This window comes from Melospiza georgiana, chromosome 20, assembly GCF_028018845.1.
Source record: "Melospiza georgiana isolate bMelGeo1 chromosome 20, bMelGeo1.pri, whole genome shotgun sequence".
NCBI lineage: Eukaryota > Metazoa > Chordata > Aves > Passeriformes > Passerellidae > Melospiza > Melospiza georgiana.
The window spans coordinates 6,088,332-6,113,801 of NC_080449.1; the positions used below are offsets into that span (position 1 = coordinate 6,088,332).

A 25,470-nucleotide genomic window follows, 5' to 3' on the forward strand; every position below is an offset into this window, starting at 1 on the left:
AACTCTTGTTTGTTTGTTTGTTTGCTTTGATTTTTTTTTCTGTATGTCTCTTTGTCTTGGCACCTGCATAGCAGAAAACTTGACAGTTCAGTACAGAAGTTTGCCCCTCTCTCTGCTCCTCCCTTTATTTCCTCTGCTGCCCCTGAGGACTCGCAAGCAACACCCCCAAGGTCAAGAGAGAGTATGGTGTTACCCTTTTATGACGGATTATAGAAATAACAAACATGCCTGACAGTCTTATACAGCGGCTAGAACGGGTTTAGTTTTCAACAAATGAAGAATTTCCTCTTTTCTTTTTTCCTCTTTTGTATATTAATTACATTTTACAAATCTTATTTTCCCCCTTTTCTTTCCCCCCACTTTTACTTCTTCCTTTTTTACTTTTTTTTCCTCTTTCTCTTTTTTTCTTTTTTTTCTTTTCTTTTTTTTTTTTGTGGGTTTTTTGTTCGCTTGTTTGTTTTATTTTTCTGTTTTTTTTTTTTTTTATACAGCAAAAGGATCAATCACCAAAGTGTCCATTGCTAAGTCCAGGGGTTAGCAGAGTTTGGCTGTCATCTGGTCGGACTGTTTGAGGATCTCGGTGTTGTACAGGTCCAGGGCGTGGTTCACACGGATGATCTCGCTGTTGGTGAGCTTCAGGCGGTGCTTGAGCATACACGAGAACAGATCCAGCTGCGGCTTCCCCGGGGCCACCGGAGGCGCCAGGCGGTTGATTCGGTCCCGAATATCCAGCAGCAAGAGCATGACGGAGGAGGAGGAGTAGAACTGCCCGCCCTGCGTGTAGGACTGGTTGACCTGCTGCACCGCGCTGCGCAGGAGGTCCGCGTTGAAGCGCAGGCTGTAGCCGTAGACCTGCACGTCTGAGATCTTGATGTAGAACTGGCGCTTGGTGGGGTCGGAAAGGTCCACGGGCCCTTGGCCAGTCTCGTTGCGCAGGAGGGAGGGCAGCCGAGTCCGGCTGCGTAGGTAGATGTGGACGGTCTCAAAAAAGGTTTTCCACCGGTTGCCCAGCAGCAGGGTCCAGTTGTAGCACTGGCTGTTTTGGAGGCGGATTTTCTCCCAGCGCGGGTAGCCGTACTCCCCGAAGGGCATGTTCCAGCCCTCCGAGTGGCTCCCGCTGAAGGGGTTGACGTAGACAAAGAACATGGGGTCCAGGCTGCTGTTGCGCATCTGGCAGATGCGCATGGAGATCCCGATCACCATGTGGATGAAGTCCATCCGGTTCTTGTTGCTCTTCAAGGTGAGGGACATGCGCTTGCGCCACCGCGGGTCGAAGAAGGTGTCCAGGCGGATCTCGTTGCTGATGAAAGTGGTGTGCACGTACAGGCGGGAGTCCATCTTCTGCAGCAGGTACTTCAGCTCCAGGTCCTGGAAGTCCAAGTCCGTCTCAAAGCTGATGAACTGCTCGCTCCGCTCCGAGTCCACGTTCTGGGGCTCGCAGCGGCCTCGGTAAAGCTTGTAGCCCTTGTTGCACGAGCCGCAGAGGGAGATGTTGGCAAGGCTGCACATGGCACAGCTGTTGTTGCCCCCGATGATGCAGGGGATGGGGCGCTGGCACAGACTGGTGCCACCGTGGCAAACGCAGCTCCGCTGGCTTTCCAGAAACGTCCCCCAGAACCCATTCTCATTGCAGTAGAGCAGGGACTGGACTCGGGTAAGCCATTCCTGTATCGTCCTGCAGGTGAGGAGAAGGGAGAATTAGCATTGTAAGGCCTCACAGGGAATCAGTGTTGGCATCTTGCTGGAGCTACAGTGTTTTCAGGGATATGTCTGAGGCAGAGCTCTCGGAACATCGGTACCCTGCTGTGGCATCTGGGAGCTATTCCAGTCTATTTCTAGACTGAATCTTTCATCTGCTGTTTACTCCTCTGGTGATGAGAAAAATCCTTCTAAGAAATTGCTACCAGTTAGAAATGCTCACCTGAGCGCTCTATCTTCACTCTGCACCAGGAGCCAAGACAGGCACTGTGTCCTGCCAAGGATCCCAGCAGCGCCACAGTGACATGGGAACAGAGCTGATAAAGCCATGCCAGAGACTGTGGGGCTATCAGGACATCACAAGGGCAGCAGAACTCCCAGGCTAGCAGGAGAAAACTGCTCTTCAGGTTACTGGCAATTGGCCCCACCCTCTATAAAGCAGACCCATAACAGGACAAGGCAACGCAAGCACCAACCTCTGCTTATGAGCTCAGAACAGTAGAAAAGAGGGTGGAAGCCAGGATGCATAGAGACAAAGCTGCTAAAACTATTCCTCCCTAAAAAAAACCCCAAAGTCTTCTGCTAATTAATCACTTCTTGAAGTTTCTTCCTTAAAATCAGCCCCACTCACCCACCTCTGAGCCCCACCACTCCCACAGCTGCTGGATCAGCACTTTCAACCCCACATCCTGCAGCCCTGGAACGGCTCCTAGAAAATGACACTGCAGCCCACGTTCACTTTTTTTGCTCAACCCACTTTGCCACGTTGCCTCGTTTCCCCCTTTTCCCCCTTCCCAGTGCCCCAGGAAAGCTGGGTACAGGGACTCCTTTCTCAGCAGCCCTAAGCAGAGCCCTGTGTGCAGCCGCTGCTCCCTCCCCTCCACCTCCCCCCTGGCTAATGAATACTTCATTGTCTCCTCTGGGCAAAAAGTTCTTGGTAGTGCTGCAGTGAGAGGACTGGCTAATGACAAATTAGGATTCAGCCCCTGTAGAACAGGAGGAGTGATTATGGACAGAGGCTCTCAGAGCTGGATTAGTGAAATTCATGGCACCTGCATCGCCTGACCTCCGAATAATCATTAAGCTGTGGGCTGTATCAAAGAAGGCATTAAATGATACAGCAGCAAAGAACAGCAAGATGATTAGGGGGAGGGAGCCAGTGGAGGGATGAGAGTGTAAAACAGAGGAAAGCACTGGAAGGAAAGAAATAATCAAGGAGCAGAAGCAGAAAGGTTGGGAAAGAAAGAGAGGAAAATGTGCAGGTAAAAGGAAAAATGAGAGAGAAACAGTGGGCAGGGTGGAGAAAGGGAAAAACTGCAACAGCAACAACTGAAAGAGAACAGGCAGGAATGAAGAGTAGGAAGAAAAGGAGTAAAAGAAGGACAAGGAAAAAAGGAAGGGCATTAGAAGGAAAATTCTGAAGTGCTGGATATGGGAACAGACAATTTTTCATATTTTTTCTGTGGTACGGAGCTGCCAGGGTCTCTTCCCCCCTATTTCCAGCCAAGAGGAGCTCTTCTGCTGGTGGAAAGGACAAGGCTGGCTGGGGAGCTTGGGAGCAAGGCAGTGACCTCCATAAATATCTGCTGTAGAGGCAGACAGTCACACCCCTGATCCCCAAAAAATGCACAGGGCTCCTCTTAATCCCTGGGACAGCTCAGCCTCAGAGGGGTGGGACAGCACAGCACAGTGTGGCTGTAAAACACAGCCACAAGCTGACAGCAACAAGCATTTCCAAACCATCCCAGGGGGCTGAGGCTGTCTTCTGCTCACAGGAGAATTTTTGCTCACTTTTCAGCAATACAAATATGTTTCCACCCTTCTGAATCTTTGTACATCCTGTTTGGAAAGCCAGTCGAATGCACCTGGATTTGTGCAGTGCTGGACTGATGCTTTACACAGGTTTTAGGTGTTGATAATGCCCCTGAGTTGTTGAACCAAGGACTGCCAGGCCATAGAAATGGAATGAATTAGAGTCAGGTGATCACATTTTGTCCATTTTGGGTGTGTTCTGTCTTAGGAAAAAAAATCACTGGATAGTTCTGTCCTTCTTTATACTAACAGCCAGCAGAACAAAATGGGAAAGAAGCCTCAGCTGATATTTTACAATGGATACCAGTAAATTTCCTGTTCTCCAGATGAACTTTGTGGAGGATGGATGGGAGGTTGTTTGTTAATGTGTGTGTATGTCTTAGCTTTCAGCAAAGATAGAAGTAGGACTAAAAAAACCAAGAAGAAAATGAAACAGGAGACTACCCACCATCTGCTGATGGCAGCAATAAAGGATGTAATTAAATAAAAATGCAGAATCCAGGGCAGAGCTGGGCATCAGCTACAAACAAGACAATGGGAAGTGTGAGAGAGCGAGAGAGAAGCAAAGTGGTATAAATTCCACCATTTTTTCTTGCAACTGGGACAGGTTAAGAATATACACAGCACCAGTCAAAGCCCTTCAGCTGACAGGAGGTAACTTTTTAAAACACATCCCCCCGATGGCTCAGGCTCATGGCATTGTACCTAAGAGGTGTCAGAGCAAGAGGATGCTGGAAAAATCCACTGTTCAAGAGCTGGAAACCAGTACCAGAGTAGCCACTGATCTTCATTTAAAATATTCCCAGGGAGGTGCTGGGAATCCCCACCCCTGGAGGTGTCCAAGGAGCGCCTGGATGTGGCACTCACTGCTCTGGCTGGGGTGACAAAATGGGGATTAAGCCCAGGCTGGACTCACTGATCTTGGAGGCCTTTTCCAACCTCAATGATTCCATTATTCTAAAGTGACAATAAATACGACCTGCAGGTCAAGCTCTGGGTGAGAATTACTTTGCAGTGTTCTCCGAATATTGCTCACTGGACATGTGGCTCCCTGGCAATGCTGGGAACAGGCAGCCAGAGAGATTTTGGTTTTTATTTGCAGGAAAAAAGGCAGGGACTTAAATAATTTCCTTTGTAAACTCACCTTTCACTTTCCAACCAGCACTAGCTGCTCTGGGGGTACTTTTGGGTTTTCTGTACAGAAGAGTGAAGTAAAAAATGCTATTTTTTTTCCTCAGCAACTGTGAGATGTATTTTGGCTGCAAGCCAGAACATGTATAACCCTTCTCTCCATTGGATGTTATTTCTATTTTACATCCAGTGCTTTAAAATAAAACTACAGGTGATCATTCGACATCAAAGTTTTATTAACTGAGGAGTGGTCTCCTTTTTAAACCAACAGATTTACCTCTGTTTTAAACCTGTAAACTTTCCTGGGTTTGGACAAAAGAAGTAGAGACCAAATATATCGGTATCTATATATCTGTATTGATATATTTATATATTGATATATTTTTATATTTGTATATTTATGTATATTTATCTATATTATATATTGATATATCTATATATTTTTCTATATTTATATAGATAAAATATAGATATAAAGATATACAGATATGTAGATATATAGATATATAGATATATAGATGATATATATATAGATATATAGGTATATAGATATATAGATATATAGATATATAGATATATAGATATATAGATATATAGATATATAGATATAGATATTTCTGTCTCCTTAGCCATTGCAAAGGGTCATGGAGAATCAGCCTAATTACCAGAATCTCTACTCTTCTTTTCTTATTTTCCTTTTGGAAGCACCACCTATTCCTTTCCCTGAGGACAATCAACTGCAATCTATTTTTTTTTAACATTGCCTTTGAATGTATAATGCAGACTTACAATTATGTGTATTAGAGAGAGAGAGGCTTGCTCTTAATAGAACCAAGCCATCCTTTCAAAGCCACTGGCATGCTTGATAAGCCTCTGTCATTCTGTACAGCAACAATCAGAAAATGAGAGTATTTCCCAGCTCTGTGAGGAGAAAGATGGGCTTCACCTCTTCCACTACACAGCTCCTACCACACTGCTCCCCTGCCTAGCTGCAGATGCAGAATGACAAACAAGAAAAGAAATTATAATATGCCTGCTGATGTTGACTTAAACAAATCAAGCACATCAGTCAGTTAAAAACCCATCTGCCATCATCCATTCCACCCTCCTTCCCCCACATTTCATTGTAGTACTTGGAGGCTCCCTTTCTGCTTGGCTGGGTTTTTAAAATAGATGATAAATGCCGAAGACATATTTGTCTGAATCTTTTGGAGTAGCATGGTTGGATGGAGATTTCCTCGCTGCTGCTTCACTTTGTTGTTGTTGTTGTTGTTGTTAAAAATTCAAAAACAACTCAAAATTCCAACTTGGACATGCCTGTGGCTCCTCCAGCACTCAGTCTGGTCAGAACAGTTCAGCCACTTGGCAGGGATGGGCCAGGTTTAGGAAGCTCTCCAAAAACTTTATTTCATAATCTCTTACATTTAATAGATATTTCTCCTCATCCCTAGTAAGTCCATCAAATTTTTGTCTAGAAACATGAGATTTCTTGGTAATTAAAGAGGTGTTAAGCCCTGGAAGAGTTTTCTGAGCTGAACAGTGATGAAATGAAAAGTCAGCGTGTTCAGGAGCCAGGAAGCTGGATGAGAGCTGTAGACAGCAGTCAATCTGTCAATTTTGTCTTGAAACAGAATATTTAGGTAATGAAGGAAATGGACAAACAGTTTCTCTTCAATTATTAACTTGGCCTGACCCTTCCAAGAGAAGCATGGAAGAAAAGGCACTCAGACTCATTTTTCCCCCAAGATTTTCCATATTGCTTCTGTCCAGACAATGTAGAAGAACACAGCAAGAGATATTTATGAAAACATAGAAATGCAAGTCTCCAAAAATGACTTTAAGCAACTCAGCTACAGGTTAGGGCTGAAAGGAGCCAGCAGGAGGGGATTATTAGATATCAATAATTGCTGTAGCAGTGGAAAATGCTCTCTCCCCCTACAATAAATGGAAAATCTGCTTTCTCCACCTATAATAACCCTGCCAGGCTTCTGCTCAGTGAGGTTTTACAGGTTCACACTGCATCTCACAGCAAAAATGTGATGTATTCAAGTGAAACTAAAGCTTCTCCTTTCACTCTGGAGATATTGAGGAGCACAATCCAAGAATGGTTCTTGGACTTTGTGCTCCACATGTCTCTTGGAACAGCAAGTGGAAGCTGAAAGCTCAGCTGTGGATCTTGAGGGAAAACAACAAAAAAAGCAGAACAGACTGAAGATATTCTTGCAGAACTTAAAGAATAAGTGATGCCCTTCCCCTGGGTAGGTAAAGCCACACAGAAGGGATATGAATGGAATCAAGAATGTGACAAAAGTTACCTACACCTCCAGGAACTTCCAGATTTTAACGTTTTCCCCAAACATCCACGCCAGCACCTCCCCACAACCAAACACAGCCTGCTGGGATTAATCCCAAAGCCAGGCCCAGCTCCACCAGCCCCTGAGCCCAGCTCCCCCATGCCTGAGGAAGGATGGAGGTACCTTTCCCTAGGCAGCTGGTGGTTTGGATTGTGCCGACACCGGACACTGAGGCCAAAGAGTTTGCGGGCAGTGCGCTGGATCTTCTGGCGCTGGGCTTCCAGCGAGCTCTGCAGCAGCTTGTAGCGGTTCTGCAGGTCCCAGTCGTTCCCCCAGTGCTGGTGGATGCTCCCAATGGTCAGGAAGTGGTTGCTAGGTAGCCTTTTCATGAAGGATTTGAACTCATCTGGAACACAGACGCACACAAAAGAAATGGGGAGAAATGCGGAGGTTTCTGAGCTGCGACAAAGGTTTTGTTGGTAGGGTTGAGAAAGAGTGGTGGTGATGATGATGAGGCCATCAGCTCTGCCAGGGGAAGGTGATGTCCATTACCTCGCTGCTCTCTCACTCTGCCCCAGGAAGTGACTAATCCCATTGCTGTTGCTGCACCCATATAGAAAAAAAAACCCTATAGTGAATATCAAGGTGTAACAACACACTTAAAATGTACATGGTGGAAAAAAACCCCAAAACCACAGAAATTCCCTGGAACATGGGGTTATAGTGTAAGGGTTATAAACAAAAAGCTGGGAGTTGTAATCATTTTCACTTAAAATGTTCTCATTTACATTGTTTTTCAGCTGGTCCTGAAATGCTGTTTGTTGTTGAAGGCAAAGTATTTTGCTGTGTAATTAAAAAAAATAAAGGGGGAAAAATAAAGCTTTAAAAATTCCCCAGAGGAAAGGTTTGGATGCTGTTAAAATGTCCTGCTTTTGCATTTTTTAAAAAAGAACATTTTGATTCTTACCTCTCATTTAACTCCATTTGAAGAAAAATGGGTTGCATTTTGTAATGAGGAAAATAAAATAAAATAGTTTGCAGGTCTCGGGTGAGAACAAAAGGTGTCAATTTTAGCCAAAGGAACAAATCCAATTGATCGAAAAATATATTGTTCAGTGCTGCTGTTTATTGTGTTTGTTGTTTTTTGATCACTTTATTTCCATTTTATTTTGTTTGATAATGAAAAAAACCACTGTTATGCAGGGTTTGTTTGAGGGTTTTTTTTTCATCACAATCAGAAATTCTGATGCTGTTTCTGATCAGCCCCTCCTTCCTACCTGGGAAGGGTGGTTTGCTCAGACTGATTACCAGGCTGGGACATCCTCAGATGAGGAAAAACCAGATGGTTCCAACTTTCTCAGGGGAAAATAACTCAATTTTTGATGCTAGAAAACCATATTTGACACAGTGAGACCTTGAGAAATGCAATGAGTGGGACAATAAGAACTCCATCAAATGTGATAACGACAACAGCAGTGTTTTGTACCAGGAGAGGAAAAACCCCAGGTGTCAGCACAGGCTTGGGAGGAAGGTCCTGGGGGCTGAGGTGGGTCAATATCCTGTTCTCACTGGAAAAAAAACTTCATATTGGGCTGAATCCTGCTTGGGGGAGTTGATATTCACCTTTTCTTGGCACTGCTACACCTGGGGCACCCACCTGAAAGGGATGGACAGGGACTGGGAGGGCAGAGCTGAGGGACACCGAGGTGCTCTGAGCTCTGCAAAGTCAGGTGTGGGGAGCTGCACTGGTCTCACTTGGTAAAGAGGAGGCCAAGGGATATTTAATTACAGCAAAAGGTACTCACAGATATGAGCAAAACTCCTCTTTTGAGAGACACTCGCTATAACAAGGAGCAATACGCAGTTTGCAGCTTGAGAGATTAAAATGATTTACTGAAAACCTTCATCACTTGGAGGTAATGCAGTGCTGGAACATGATCAGAGATGTATAAAAATCTCTCATTTTACACTCTGCTAGGCAAAACCAAGGCTGACCTGACCTAGTGCTGGCTTTGGTCCTGCTTCTAGAGGGAAGCTGGACTAGGACCCTGCCATAAACTTCCCAAACAAGCCAACAAGAAGTATAGCCATCTTTTCCTCTACATTATCTACATTATTTCTGATCCTTTCCCAATCTTTTTTTTTTTTAATTCCTTCATCCTATTTTCAGAAGGAAAAGGAGAGTTCATAAAGGCTGACATATTTTCAAATAAAAAAAGAAATAATCCATAGAATTAGCGAAAAAAAAATCAGATAATTTAAATCCTATTGTACAAAGTCTAAGATATTTGCATAACAGATTTCCTATGCAGGAAATTTCTTACTTGCAGCTCCTGCTTAGCTGCCCAACAAAGGATATTTGTACATCAGTCAGTCCCATCCAGACATGGATGGTAAGTGGAAGTTCACATCCTTCTCCTAAAAATAATCATCATCATTGCACTACCAACATCCCTGGGACATCTGCTGGTCTCCTTTCTCCCCCAAAGACAACCAAGAGATTGTTTTTTAGCCATCTCTCAGGTTTTCACTGTGTTTTTAGTGCTGCTGCCAGTGCCCTTCTCCTCCCCAACCCTGCCTGTGTGCCTCTGGAACCACCATCAGGTATAATTGCTTCTGTTGACCATGCTGATTACTCCGGGTACCTTTCAGCAGTAAAAGCCTTGCATTTGCTTCCCGCCCCTTATAAATCAATTTCCTCAAAAGCCTTTTTGTGCAGGAGCCCAGGCTCTTTTCCCTCTGATGATGAATGTGGTACATTTTTCATCGAGACGGGCGAGGCAGGAATTTCGGTGCAGTGTGCACATTTTGCTACCGCAGTGCAACGTCGGGGGAAAAACAAATGAGCAGCAAATCTGGCAAAATAAAAGCTGGATGGGGTTGTTTTAAAATTAGGGTCATGAAGAAAAAGAAAAGTACTTTAAAACCAACATAGTTTCTTCATTATTTATATTAATTTATAACTCTGCCTGAAAGCCAGTGGTATGCATGGGGATATTCCCTGTTTCTGGGAATGCTTCATTCTTAACCCTGAGAATTTCCAATTAATTAACATGTCTGTTTGCATTTGTGGTTATTTGATTCCTCTGCACAGCAAACCTTGCTGGTGGCTGGAACTACACCTCCCGTGATGCAGCTTGGCCCCTCTTTCTGCTGAGTCACCCCATCCATCCCCAAGGCAGTCCCATGGCAGTGACTCAGCATCACAAGCGGCACCACGGGGAATTGACAGGTCAGACATCTCTTTCACAGATGAAATTTTCCTTCTGCCAGTGTTAAAAAAAAAACCAACAAACCCATTTACATCAGAAACCAATAGCCTTGACAAACAAACAAATTAACTCCACCAAATGACTTAATTAAAAGTTGGCTTTTTTTTTTAATCCACAATCACCGATTTTTTTGACCAGCCATTCTAAAATACCAAGAATAAGACAGCATTATTTTTCTCAATTTACCCACAAGCAGTGAAGCACAGGGAAAAAAATCTCCTGAGCTGATTCAAAGCAGCTTCAGTTCACTGCAGCCTCCTTGACTTTGAAGATACTATCCCAAATCACAGCAACTCTTGATTCGCCCTGCACAATTTTTTCAAATTAACAGAGGATCCAACACAGACCAGAAGCAGAATACAAATGTTTTGGGCTTTCAGTGGCTTCCTGTGCAAAATGGTATTTGCTTTCAGAGCACTCCTGTGCCTTTCAGTCCACTTTATTGGAAAAGCCTTCAGATGTCATCAGAGATTTCTCCTCTGCTGTTCATAATGAAGAAAATCCTCCAGTTATTGGGAATATTTATTAAAACAAAGAAGCAAAACACTAATACTGCAGTCTTTTGTGATAGCAACTTCTATCTCAGAGGATAAGTTCACGCATGATGCATCAAAGTGATGAATCAGATGCAGCAGCTTTAGACATAAAGATAATCACTCCATCTAGCCCTGAAAAGCCTCCAGCCCTGGGTGGAATATGGCAGAAATTGCACTGCAATATGTCACTTTAACATGGCAAATGAAAAACACCTTCCCCCATTCAAATCTCAAGGGGAGGGAGCCTGAATATAATTATCTACCCTGGTCTGTGCTAGGATGGAGTGCAGCAAGGACAGAATGTGGGACTGGAACCCCTCTCTCCATGGGGCTCCCACCTTCTCAGGGCTGGGTTAGAGCCCCTGGGATGGGAAGGGGTTTGCTGAGACCAACCTGTGGCTCTCGAGCACCTTTTGTGAAGATGCTGTGACAGAGCTAACAACAGCTAACACATAACCAGTGACTGTGCTGGCAGGCACTGCCAGTAATCCTTGAAAGCTTGTGTGGTACTGAGCTGGAAAAAGCTCCTGAAATCCACATTTCTGGTTTGCCCTGGCGTTACCCAGCCTGTCACCATGATATTTTCTGAAAAATCCCTTCGCCAGGATTTCTTCTCCAGGCAAGATGAGAAGCCTCAGCTTCTCCATGTTTTGCTGCTCTGGAATGTGGCCTGGATATTGTTTATCCAAACATGTGAATTGTGTTTTATTAATAACCAATCACAGCCAGCTGTGTCAGACTCTGAGGAGTCAGTCACAACCTTTCATTATCATTCTTGTTTAGCCGTATGATGTATCCTTTCTCTTTGGTATAGTTTTAGTATAGCATTCTTTTAATATAATATAACATCATAAAATTATAAATCAGCCTTCTGAGAACATGGAGTCATTCATATTGTGGAAGTTTCTCTGTAGAACTATTAAAAGAGAGATTTGTAGATGGTTTGGTCTGAAAAATCAGATTTTTAACCAAACACATACTTCCATGGAAAACATCCCTGTACACATAATTCCATGTGTGGTGTGTGTTCCTGTCTGTGTGTTTAATAGAGGAAAAAAGAGTAAGACTTTCAAGACTAAGATCCTGGGTTTGGGTTAAAATCTTCTAATTTTTAGCCAAACTAGATCATTATACTGAGGGAATAAAAGATTTCTACCAGGTTGAACCTGCCACAAATTGAAAAAGCAAGTTTTTCTCAGTTACCTGAATTCTCCAGATCTTTGTAGGCTTCTGTCCAGGTCTTGGCCATGTTTGCCAGGGTGTACTCCATGATCTGGATGTCGGTGATGGGGCAGTTGCACTGGGGGAACTCCTCGGAGCACTGGCAGCCACACTGGCTGTCCCTGCAGATGTACTCGCCCTCCCCATTGCACATGATGTAACTCAAGGCAGACTGGACAAACTTCTCTTGTAAATACTGAGGGAAGATGATCTGGAGGCCTGGAGAGACAACAACACGGTTATGGATGAAAAAAAAAAACTAAATTAAAAAGCAATTTCAGGTATTTGTTCCTCTTTTCAAAGTTATGGTGAAGAATTAAAAGCTGTCATGAATAAAGAAAGTACCAGTTGCATTCCTTAGGGCAAGTAGTGATTTAGCTGAGAACAGAGCCCATCTCCTCTGCAGGAGAAGGGTGACAAGAAACTTCCCCTTCCCCAAAACCCTTTCACCCCATTCCCAGATCCCAGCACAAGGCTCTGAATGCAAAGCCTCCCTTATTCCCAGATATGCTGTTTTTTGTGTCCTGAAACTAAGTGCTAGTTCAGAAGCAATGCTGCTCTGACCTGTTTTGAGAGATACTAAATGGGTTTGGTTCCACAGAAAAAAGGAAAATACACACTGAAAGGGAAAACAAGAAGCAACAGAAAACAGAAGAAAGGAAAATACCACGAGAGGGGATTTATAAAAGTCCCTTGCAGAGTTAAGTGCCCAGCTCCCACAGCATAAATACAGGAGCTGGGTACCTGAGCCTTCACAGCTTGCTCCCTGCTAGGAAGGCTACTTGCCAAATCCTATAAAAGTGCAAATGGATTTAGTGCCGATGATTTCAGTGTTGCTTGGCAGACTTACATTAGCAGGGAGATCTATCCCCTTGTCCCTTTCTGCATGGCAAGTGTTTGTGTATGCATCCATCTGTGCAGGCAGCACTGTAAGTGCCTCCTTGCTCAGGTACCCGAGGATGCAATAACAGTTTCAGTGTTTGCCCTGTGCACAGTGTAAGTGGTTTTCCATCCCAGCCTCCCTGTGGATCTCCCTGAGGATGCCCAGCTGTTTGCTCCTACCTGCCCAGTGCTGCCTGTCAGCCCCTGTCAGTGTCTGTGGAGCACGAGGCAGGGGACAACAACTCCAAGCCTTCCAGGGACCTCTCGGGTTTCTGTGGTTGAGATGACCCCCAAGGTATTAAAAAGTCTTTTTTCCCAGCCTTGCGACCAAAGAAGAAGTTGAGATTCCTTGGTTCTGCTTTTCAAGGTTGTTTATTTTCCCTTATCTATCACATTCTTTCTCTGACCTGCTGAGATCTGTCCAGTAGGTCGGGTTGTGGCACAGTCCCTGCCCTTGGGGTGCTGTTAGCTTTTTATACTAAAAACTACATGTACTTTATTTACAATAATTTTCCAATACCTATTGCCTATGTTAGACAGCCTGTCTCTACTCTAAACCAATCCAAAAGTGCCACCACCACAGCAGAAGATGGAGGAAAAGAAGAAGGAGAAGAAGAACAGGACATGCCCAGATTCCTCCATCTTGCCTCTTCTAAAAGGCAAAGATGCCCAAATTCCTCCATCTTGCCCATTCTCAAAACCCCAAAATTCTACTTTTTCACCCTGTGACAAATTCATTACCATTCTACTCAAACTCTTGTGCCTTGTAACTCCTCACACAAAGTTGGTTATTTTTTCCATGGGCTAAAATCAAAGGCACAGGTGTTTTTGACTCTGTGCCAAGGTCTCTGAGCCCCCTGCCAGGGTGTCAAATCACCCAGGGCAGCCAGGGGAATGTCCTGGATCCAACAGGGACCTCCCTTGGAAGAGGGCAGAGATGGAGTGGAAGTGTGAGGGGTTTGTGGCAGTGTGAGGGGTTTGTGGCAGTGTGAGCAGTTTATGGCAGTCCTGAGCTGCACTGTAATGAAGGCACGTGGGTCAATCACCCATCTGTTTGTGCTTCTGCTGCGCTGCATTACCAGAGCCATGCCTGACAGCTCACTGGAGTGGAATGAAAATCAGACAATAATTCAGAGGATGAGAGCGTGCGGGAATGGCAAAAAGGGTTGTGACCCCTCTCAGGAGTGCAGGCCCGTCTCTGATGGGTTGTGTTCACCTCAGACAAGAGAAAAACAGCAGGTGGTGACCCTGGGACCCCCATTACCCTTTTGCATTTGGATCCAGAGAAGCACATCAGCCTTAATGAGGTCCCTCTGGAGGAGCAGGTGTGGGGGCTCAGGGGGCTGTGGGAGGCACAGGGAGCCCTGGTTCCTCTGCCCTGCTCTGGGTGAGCAGCAAGCTGCCCCTCTGCCTGGCCCCACTGGCAGCCTCCAGGCAGGATGGGCTTGGAGCACCCTCCAGCTGGGAATGTGTTTGTGACACTGGCACAAGGAAGGATTTCCAGCCCAGGGACACTTCTGCATAGATCCTGCTGCCTTTTCTGCATTGCTGTTGGGGACTGGAAGGAACACACAAAGAGCTGGCCAGGACAGCATCCCTGCAAACACATCAAAACTGGCCTGCAGGGGATCATTATTCTGAGACCCCTTTGAGGTCTTTTCTGAGATATGTCTCAATAAGAAGCTCAGATTTCTTTCTGCTGTCTTCAGGAAGTCCTGAAGCTCAGCCTCTTCCAGGGATTGTAATGATAGGATGTGGGAGAGTGACTTAAACAGAAAGAGAGTAGGTTTAGATTTGATACTAGGAAGGAATTCTCCCCTGTGATGGTGGGCAGGCCCTGGCACAGGGTGCCCAGAGCAGCTGTGCCTACTCCTGGATCCCTGGCAGTGCCCAAGGCCAGGCTGGACAGGGCTTGGAGCAGCCTGGAATAGTGGAAGGTGTCCCTGCCATGGCAGGGGTGGGATGGGATAAGCTTTAAGGTCCCTTCCAATCCCATTCTGGAATTCTATGATTTATCTGAAACAACCACTACAGAGGGATGGCTCCTTGCCAAATCCTCACACTGATATTAGTGATCCCAAACCTTCCTTCAGGATGGAATCAGAGTGCAGTGCTGTGGGAGAACTGATCCACAAAGGGGACCAGAGAGCCTGAAGGCAGCTGTACTCACTGAGCTTTCAAGCTCACATGAGAGCAGAGCTGGACTTCTTGATGTGCACTGACTCTTCATTCATGGTCCAAGTCCCACGAACACATTTTCCACTCTGCTTCATGGAGGAGCAACCTGCTCTGGCTCTTTGAATATGATCAAATTACCTCAGGCTCTTCAGTTCTCCATAGTTTCTCTTTGAATTTGAACTTGGATAAAGCACAACAAGCTGCTTGGTACCAGCTACAAATGATCCTGGCTTTAGAGATTTTAATTTTTTTTTTTTTTCTGGAGGGAATGGGGGTGAAAAAGCAGCTAAGTTTCAAGGACAGCACCTCCCATTGCAAGGGGCATTCCAGCAGATGCAGAAGTGTGAATACTCTGTAATCTCCAAAACACATCGTATTTTAACACTGCAGTGCTTCACATGGATACTTGCTTTTTTGCCCATAAAACTCATGGTTTCTGAAAAAAAATAAAATTCCAGGAAAATATCCTCTTGTAAGGAAGAATATCATGTTTAAGGGGCAATCAGACTGTACACTTAGCACCAACTCAACAAAACACTTTTATAAATATTTAACTTCATCAGAAAAGCAGTTTTGCTGGAACCCACCAGTTGCCTGAAGCATTTGACAAGAAGCCCACACTGAGAGCTGTGTTTGCACAAGTGCCACCCAAATCCAGCCACTCCAAACACAACCCCTGACTTTAAACAGGTTGCTGGGATTACAGGTGACTCACATCTTCCAGCCAGGAATTGCCTTGTGGAAGAAACCAATGTTTCTGGTTTCTTCCAGAAGAAACCAGAAACTTCATAGCTGAAATTTCTGGTGCTCAACCAGAAATTTCACAGCTGAAATACTGCTCTGCCTGTTTCCGCAGGAGTATTTTTTATATGTACATGTAAATAGTCACGGATTCTTCATCATCCCCAGACAAGGGCATGTCAATTTGTTTCATATCAATTACATTTATATCAATTTATTCATTTGAATTTTTTTTGCTTTAGTTCTGGGCATCTCTGTAATTGGATATCAGCAAGAGATTTTACAAGCTCTGTGCCAGCAGCAACACCTCATCCTGACATCCTCTCTTTCATGTGTAGCTCTATCCCGTGCCCAGGGACTAAATATTTCTGGAATTCAGTGGGTTATGGTTGTCAGTAAAGCACAAGTGGCATCAATCTTTTGAGACCACTGCTCTGGGTGCTTCTGTTGCTACCTGTAAAGCAGGAAAGCTGTAATCCCAAGAAATATTACAGCTGTAATCCCAAGGAATATAACAGCACCACTGAGCATCTTGTGCTAGCAGGGAAAGCCCTGCTGCCAGTCACAACCCTAATAAAATACCCCAAATGCTGTGCTTTTCTCTAAGAAATTTGTATGGACATTAAAAACATCCAAAAAACCACACACACACACACACACACACACACACACACACACACACACACACACATATATATATATATATATATATATATATGTATTCAATATTTCACTGCTGTCAACTGATGAAACAACATCATGTCAACAGCCAAGAAGAAAGGCAAACTGGCCTTAAAATCTGGGATTTTGGATCATTTCCATGGGGAGAATCCCTCAATCCAAGCCAGGGGGCACAAGGAAGGGGCTCATCCCCAACAGCAGCCTCAGGAGCTGATAATAGATGTATAATGGAAGTTTGCTGCTGACTTGGATATGTTAGTTTTGAAGGTAATTAATTGATTAGAGAGAGAATTTTGCCACTTTGTAAAGCATGAAGTTCCTCTTTAAAAATGAAGAGCAGCACAGATTTGGTATAGGTTTGTCTTAGATAACTACAGGCAGAATATGAAGTGTCTGACAAGGGAACATGTCCTTAATTCACCCAGAAAAACTATTAGAGATAGATGTTTGGCTTTAGACTGTATATAAAAGGCTTCCTGCATTAAAAGAGGTAAATTTTCCCAGCTCTAAATTAGAGCTATTTGAAACATTTTCCACAGAAGAGTTCTCTGTTGAAAATGCAGTTCCATTGAAGCATTTTGCAAGAGCATGTTGACTCCAAAAGCACTTTTGACTTTCTAAATGTATTTTTTCATACTCCCTCATTTCACTGCAGTGAAAAGCTGAAATGTTTTGTGTTGCCATTACTGTTCTTTCCATCTTGGAAAAAGCTTTAATAGTAATTGTAATGTAAATTCTAATGTTATGCTATCATATATGCTATGCAGGTATATAATACATCTCTTTATGTAGTTATAGATGTATAATATATATGGGTATTTACACATATAGGACAATATAATATTACATATTGAAATTTAATATATTTAATATAAGTATTGTATACAACATGCATTATGTATAGAATATAATATATGACCACATTTGATGTAGAAAATGACCTGATATGCAACATTTGCTGTTTATTGTTGCACAGTTTGGAACAGCACAGAAGGATTGTACCTCACTGAAATAGTGCAATGCTCTATTGACATATACTGTCAGTAACAGTATTGATACAACAAGCCATGCCTCTGAAATTTGGAGTTCCTGAAATTCTTCAAAATGTTGCTTTTTTTTAGTCAAATTTTCCAATTTCTGCCCAGGACACTTGGCCAGGGAACACAAATCCCCCTTTCTCAACAGGTTGCTGTAGAGCTGCTGGTAATCTGCCCTGCATCACCACAGAGATCTTGCTCCAGGGAGGGTTGGGAAAAAAGGAGACCTTCTGTGATAAATATTATGCATATATATATATATATATATATATATATATATATATATGTGTATATATGTATATATGCATATATATATACATACCTCAGAGCATGCCATGGATGCTGGGCCCACAAGTATACTGGTTTATAACTAGTATCTAGTTATAAATTATATATAAATTATAAATTATGTATGTAACTAGTTTATAAATTAGTGATTATTTCTTGTCCCAAGTGCAGCACCAGACACCCTGCACCATCCTCCCCCAAAATCGACCTGCCCAAACCCAATGCGGGTTCATGGAATGATTTAGCTGGAAAAGACCACCATGATCACTGAGTCCTCCCCCAGAACCAACATTCCCAAACCCTACGTGGGTTCATGGAATCATTTAGGCTGGAAAAGACCACCAAGATCATCGAGTCCAGCTTTTGGCTGATCACCACCTTGCCAACTCAGCGCCACATTCCATCCCCTGTCTCTCCTGAAAGGCACAGCTTTGAAACCCCAAGTCCCAGGGCTGGGAGGCAGCAAGTTCAGACAGAGAAACTCTCCCTGTCACGAAGAAGCTGCTCTTTTATTGAGCCAGGCTCAGAGCTGGAGTGACACAAAGGCAGGAACATGGATTTCTGTCAGCAGCTCATGCTCGGCTGCTAATCAGATCAGGGGAGACTTGGTCACGATCCATTACCTGCTGCAGCCCTGTGACTAATTTGTAATGAGGCCTCTCAGAGCAGAGGAAGGATCCTGGGTAATTATCCCAAGAACCACACTCCAGATTAGGTAGAAAACTCAGGTGGAGCTTTAGAGGTCACTTTGTTCTATTAGGAAGAGCTCCTGCCTTCCTCCCTTCCCTCGCTGCCTCTTTGCTTTGGCCCCAGCCTCCCCCTGCACTGGGTTCGGAGCTCCATGAAACCCATGTGTGGTTGGCCCCCAAGGTTCTCTGTCTATTCTCATCAGAGATCACAGCCTCATCCCCTCTCTCTCAATTTTTTCCCTTTTCCTCCACCTCCTTCCCCCTCCCTTGGTTTATCTCCTCTCTTGTAGGATCAGATAACCAATAGCACTCTATTGATTTACCCACTTGTCTGCCTATAACCTGAGCTGCCTACTGATTTAGCTGCTTCCCCACTTATCTCATGTGTCATCCTTGGGTTTTCATTACCAGCAGCTACCACCACAGTGTAAAACCCTCTCAAACTGCTTATTGTTAATTAGGTAAGAACCAGAACTCAGTGATTTGGATAATCACTGCCATAGTGAAAACAACCTGCATATTATTTTTAAAGGCAAATAATAACAACAATAATATTATATCCACAACATTACTTGGTAAATGAAACCCAGTTTCTGTGAAACCAAAGATTAAAACAGCACTTGCCAAATTATACTCAAAGCGGAAGATGTAATGTAGCCCATTCATCTGAAAAATTAAAATTTGTGCAAGTACAAGGATTTGAGAAATAAAACCATCTGGGCAAATTAGCAATTAAATCCCACATTTCCTTATTTTGTCAAAAAACTTGGGAATAACCTTCATGAATTACATGCCCAGTGAATTTCCTCCTTCTACTGAAGTTGACTTCTTGCTAACCAGCATGTATTTATTTATTAATTCAGCCATGACCTCTATCTGTTGACTTTTGGACTAGCTCCCCATCTGGGACTGAAGCCATGGCTTCTAGCATCCAAATAAAACCTCTGTGACTTTTCCCAAAGATTACGGTCATTAGAGAGCCCCGAAAGCTGATCTGCAAACCTCTTACACAAATCAGCAGTTTGGGAGGGACGGAGAGACGTGGGCAGAATTCTCCTTCAAAACTGATGGAAGAGGTCACTTTTTTTTTAATGTTGGTGTGTGTATCATGCACAGAAGTCCATCAAAATTCAGTGGCAGAGAGGCATTTCATTGGGGTCAGCCCTAGCTCTGCTCAGCTGAGCCTTGTGTGCAGGGAGCTTCCAGACACAGCAGAATCACAGAAAAGAGAAGAGGGGGAAAGGCTCAGACAAAGGGCACTCCTGTCCCATTTCCACCCCCTCCCTGGTCCCTGGGCCCTACCTTGCAGGTGGAGTTTGCTCTCAGTGCTTTGCAGAAGGACAGAACTCACAGAGTCCAGATTGTCATAGCTGTTACAGCCCAGGGGGCCGGTCCGAGTTTCTGTTACCTACAGAGGATGTAGAAAAGAGAGAATGTTCCCTTTGACTGCAGCACCGCACCTTCCCCAAGCTTTTTAAATCTTTTAATTCAAGGACTCCTTGTCACAAGCTGATATAACCCAAAACACGTCCTCCCTAGTTGGGAAAGAATGCCCCACCCTGCACAGACATTGCTAATGCTTGCTGCAGTCTCAAGCTAAAAAATCAGAAGGAATTGTGGCTGCTTTCTTTAGGGTACCTCAGGTTTGGCAATGGGATCCTGCAGATTGATGTCTCTCACAGAGGATCTCCATTGGAGAACATCAGAAGTAGTCTGTAGAGGAATTATTCCCTGGCTTCTCTTATTGGAAAGCAAGAAACAGAGATGGATTGCCAGCCCACAGTGGTGCCTGGTGCTCCCACAGCAGATGTGAACAGCAGCCCTGTGCTGAGGATGGATGGAGGCACAGATGACCTGCAGTGCTGCTGCTGTTGGTTTCCTGCCCTCCTGGAATTCACCACGGGTGATTATCTGCTGTCACTGTTTCAATATCTCAATACAATTTCCCATCCAGAAGGGAACAGCCTCAGCCATGAGACAGCACAGAACAATAACGAGAGCTGAAACCTTTCAGAAATGGCTAACAATGACGACTCCATCCACATCACCTTCCCTGGAGTGAACTCAGCAACAATAAAATCCCTGCCCAGTGTAGGATGATTGCTTTCAGAGAAGGCAGCCTTTGCAGAGCCATTTTCCCTGTTTTGTATTCTCTGAGCAGCTTCCCTTCCTTCCTGCTGCAACCCCCAAGCTGTCTCTCAGTCCGTTTCATTCCAGAAGCCTCAGTAATGCCACACTGAGTTTTTCACCATTTCTTGTTGCAAATTCAGCTGAGAGATGTTTTGCAGCCTTACAGCCCCAGAAGACAAACACTCCTAGGTGGCACAGAGTTAATTTCCCAGACCCGCCTTTCCCTTCCAACCTCCATCACTGATCTGGCTCCTCTGCCCCCTCTCTCCCTTCCAGAAGTCACTGTCACACTTAGTGAAAGTCTCCTGTCCTACACAACCACCAGGCTGAATGCCCACCTCTTTCCAGACATTAGTGACCACAGGGAAATCAATCCTTCAACTGAATAAGAGCAAACCTAACCCTGGGAACAAAACAACTTGTGCTCATAGAAGACATCAGTCTGGCAAAGCCCTGCCCCAAATCCCTAGAGAATCCATACAAGGAAGCCAATCCTTTCCCTCTTCCTAAGGCAGGATGTGGTACCTTGATTGCTCCGGTAGAGATCTGGATCTCATGGAGTCTCCTCATGGTGCCATCACGATCTACAAAGTAGGAGGAGGCGAGCTGGTGCAAGGCTTCAACGCTCTGGGTGGCGTTTCCTGACTTTCTGTCGAGGCGGCTTTTGTCCATGTACATGGTCAAGGCCTCCTCTCCTGCAGCAGGGAGAAAAGGAGATTTCAGGCTGCAAGCAGGGAGAAAATGGTGTCATCCACTGCACCTAAAGGAAGAAAAGTCCCACACCTAGAGCACTCTTGGAGGAATCCACTCTTCCACACCAGCATCATAGGAGGACATAGAGAAACCTCCTCCTCTATTCAGACAGCAAGGCCGAGTCCACCAGACAAGTAAAGCAGCTCCACTGAATTGACTAGAAAACATTTTGGAAAGTTTTCAAGCCAGCAGAGCTTTGCCCATCTGTCCCACCTGAGGCAGGTTCTCTAGAATGATGCACACCTGTCAGGAGAAGATCTCACTTTGTGCAAGTCCCTGTCTGACCTGACTTCTAGAAGGGATGGACGATGACTGCACGTAGAACAGAGTGTGCAGGTAGGTACAGTGGACAAACAAATGTTCCTTGGACCTCTTCAGCTCCCAGTGGCATTGCAAAAGGGGAGGGGAAAGGGGATGAGTAAAGGGAATTAATCAGAGGAAAGCACAAATAAGAAAATTTGAACTAACCCCCCTCGCTGCCTTCTTTCCTCCCACAGAGCCTCATCCAGGTAATATAAGTAGAGAGTGAAAATACTATACAAGATAAGGGACAAAAGCAGTTGATTTTGAAATGGTAAGCTCAGAGAATCTGGGAGAGAAGTGGTTAAGAACCGACAAACATCAGCAGAGACCTTAATGTAACAAAACAGGTCTCTGCTGCTGAGGACTATTTACCTAATAATTCAATTTGTGCTGGGTGAGACGCATTAAAATCCAGGCCATTCTTAACAAAAGGCTGGCATTGTGAGAGGTCTTAAAAGGTGGAATGCCATCCTGCATCCTTAACACGTGAAACTTGGATTTAATAAATGAAGAGTAGACACAACTAGAGGAGGAATGTGCCATTTCTACAAAACTCTCTTAATGAGAAGAATGGTGCTTGTTCTGGTTTGATAGATGAACCACTGATGAATGCACTGCCTCTGGCAGTGATAGCATGGTCCAAAAAATATGTACCACTGCTTTCAAGGCCAAAAAATGTTTCACTTTTCATCATCTTTGCATAATTTTTTTTACGAGAACAAGGACTTACTTTTCTTTAAAATTCTTATTAGCTAAAACAATTTGATTCATCCAAATTATTTCTTTTATTGCATATATGAAAAAAATAACCCAAAATCCCAGTAAGCCCTCCCCCTCACTTTCCCTGGAAATTTTCCAGCTTTTATCTGAAAGCCAAATGCCTGAAAACAAACCAAAAATATTCTGGCGGAAAATCAAAATATTTTTATTAGATTTCAGTTTTTCAAGCAATAGTTATGTTGAGTATTCAGCCTTTGGCTTTGAGATGAAAAATTCACTTTTTTTTTTCTTTTTTTGTGGAAAGAAGGTACTTTTCATCAAAAGAATTGATCAGTTGAAATCTTTTAATTAGTTTTGCAGGACCTAAGTGGAGAAGTTAGGCATGTAAAACTTCGTCTTTAATATTTTGTTAAAAATAACAGACTAGCCTTCCACCACTTATCAAAGCTGTGGTGGTAACAAAGTCATCATTGTTGCCTCTCACAAAAGCACTTTCCCTGGAAAATGACCAGCTTTGATTTCCTTTATCACCATTACCATTTTTTATGTGTTGAGCTTGTGAGGAGACCTTGGCAGGGATCAAGGCTCTGCCACACCAGGCTCTGTCCACACAAACAAAGCCAATCCATTTTCCAGAGGATTGAGCCCCCTGTATCCGATGAGGCACAACAGGTGAATACAGCAAACAGCCAAAGGCACAGGGGATAAATAAAATGTCTGTGATTACTGTGAGGAGCAGTGGTCACTGCACTGACCACTCAATGCAATTTTGAGTTTCATCTCTTTGTGTTTTTCAGGGAGATTTGAAGGAACTTTTAATAAAAACTTTCAGTTTTTATGAATCAACTCATTTGCCACTGAAGAGGCTGGATCAGTGGGAAAGTGTATTTTGAGCCAGAATTTCTGGATCTCTCATGTAACAGAAGCATTTAACTTCAAGGAGATGCAGCAGAGAAAAATGAGAAATTATGTTTCACCACCATTTTGTGAGGCTGTGGCAGGAGAAGGAAGATCTGGGATAATTCTCCCATTAGCTATAATGCACAGTCATCAACTCTTCATCAATTGCACCAATAACTGGGAAAAAACCAAATTTCTTGGGAAAAAAATCATGCCTTATATTAGCAGCCAAGGCATAAAAATCAGGAGAGAGGAGAAGGAGAAGGAGAAGGAGAAGGAGAAGGAGAAGGAGAAGGAGAAGGAGAAGGAGAAGGAGAAGAGGAAGAGAAATCTGTTCTCTGGAGCAGTGAGGATTAGTGATTCCCCCACAGAAATTGTCAATTTTTTTCCTCCAAAGCAAGAAAATAGAGAAGTCCATGAGTGATGATGCTTTTTCCTGAAGGAGCAGTGCCGTCCCTAGGATTGAGGGGTGCTGAGCAGGGACACTGCTGCTGGAAACCTGTTTTGTGTAGCTCTGTGCAGAGCTGGAAAAGCACAGCATCCCCATGGAGGGGTCACATGGGGAAGCAACTCCTGGATCAAGAGAGGTTAACAGAATTTTCCTGCATTATTAAGTCTTAATTTCTCCTTTAATTAAGTGAATGATATGTTCAAAGTTGTTTTTCCTTGAGGGATTTTCCTGAAAATTGGCTCTCAGCTCTGCGCGCTCCATCCCAGAGCGCGGATGCCCTCAAAGCAACCCTTCACCAGTGCCTTTGTGTCAGAAGCAGGCTGGAGCAGAGCTGGGGTTTTTTTTCTGGCTTCTTTGCAGGTTTGAAAGGCACCAGAGCTGTTCCTCCTGTGTCCAGGTGTGAAAATTGCAGCGTTCAGGTGCTGCTCCATGTCCCACCCTCCTGGGGACCAAGCAGCAGCTGGCATCTCAAAGCCAGCCAATTTCCTGCATTATTGTCACTCTCTGCCACCTCCTCGGGCACCAGGCTGAGCCACAAACGGCCACAACCCAGGGCAGAGCTGCCTGGAGCTCTGCTGGGGACACCCCAGCTCCTGGGAGAGCCAGGGCACTGCTCCGTCAGGAAAAAGCATCGTCACTCACGGACTTCTCTGTTTTCTTCCTTTGGAGAAAAAAAATGACAATTTTTGTAGGGAAATCACTGATTCCCACTGCCCCAGAGCACGGATTTTTCTTCTTTGCTGAGTTTCTTAGTGCCTGGTTAGTGCTGTGTAGGGACCAAATCCAAGAGGAGATCTGCTGGTGACCTGACAGCAGATGCTGATTCCACCCAGGCTTCCTGCCTGCCCTCTGGCCAAGGATTCCAGCCTCAGCATTCCTCTAGTGAAAATGAGCCAGGCTGGAATGAAAAAGTCCTGATTTTTGTGCCTTGGTTGTTAATATAAAGCATGATTTTTTTTTTTTAATTTTTTGTTTTATGTCCCAGAGCTCTTGTTTAGCCCCCAGAATACAATTAGAACGTGTCCTCCATGCATGATGCATGCCCAGCTTCATCCACACTTTCCCTGGGACTGCCATTGCCAAGATAAATCCTCTTTTTCTCCCCACCATTGCTCACCATGCTCAGGGTTTGTGGGGTGTTTAGTTCCAACACCAGTTCTCATTACAAGTCTCTGCATATTTAAAGTTGTTGTGTTGTAAAATCAGGGGAAGAAACAAGCCCCCGTGAATAATTTACAACCTCAGCTAGGCAAAATTAAAAATATATTTTACCATCAAAGGTCTTTCTTATTTTGAGTTTTCAGGGATGTGAGTGGCAAGGAAAAGAGGAATGTCAACGGGAAAAAAAGTAAACCAGCAGAAAAAAAATAAAATTTCTACTTGGCTGTCTTGGACTCTGTAAAACACAGTCTTGAAAAGTGAATTCCTCAATAAATGGCAGTTCATCTTCACCCAGACTTCATTAAGGCCTGAAGAAAGCAGTCACATGTGCTCTTCAATGCTTGGAAACCTCCTTTATTTCACATTTCTTGCTGATGGGATGGACTTGTTTGGGTGCCTGGACTGGAAGAGCAGCCCAAGGATCTTTGAAGGACATCACCACACCAGAGGCCACTGGACTTCAGGGGAACTGTGCCAATTTACCTACCTGCCTAATTTGTGCATGAACCACATGCACACATGTAATCTCATGCCAGCGTCTGCAGAATGCTCTGGGAACAGACAGATGGCCAGAAATTCCTCAAAGTTCACT

General features: G+C 44.2%; 1 protein-coding gene across 1 annotated transcript in view; it reads right to left on the reverse strand.

The window, feature by feature from the left end:
- Positions 1 to 483: 483 nt before the first annotated feature.
- The window catches only part of BRINP1 (BMP/retinoic acid inducible neural specific 1), a 93,474-nt gene continuing 68,487 nt past the window's right edge, over positions 484 to 25,470 (reverse strand). The window contains exons 4-8 of the mRNA XM_058038037.1: positions 21,116 to 21,285; positions 19,763 to 19,868; positions 11,947 to 12,183; positions 7,119 to 7,341; positions 484 to 1,675 (exon numbers count right to left, since the gene is read on the reverse strand). Of these exons, the coding sequence (XP_057894020.1) occupies positions 535 to 1,675; positions 7,119 to 7,341; positions 11,947 to 12,183; positions 19,763 to 19,868; positions 21,116 to 21,285 (1,877 nt within the window). The 3' untranslated portion in view covers positions 484 to 534. The remainder of the gene's footprint in view (positions 1,676 to 7,118; positions 7,342 to 11,946; positions 12,184 to 19,762; positions 19,869 to 21,115; positions 21,286 to 25,470) is intronic.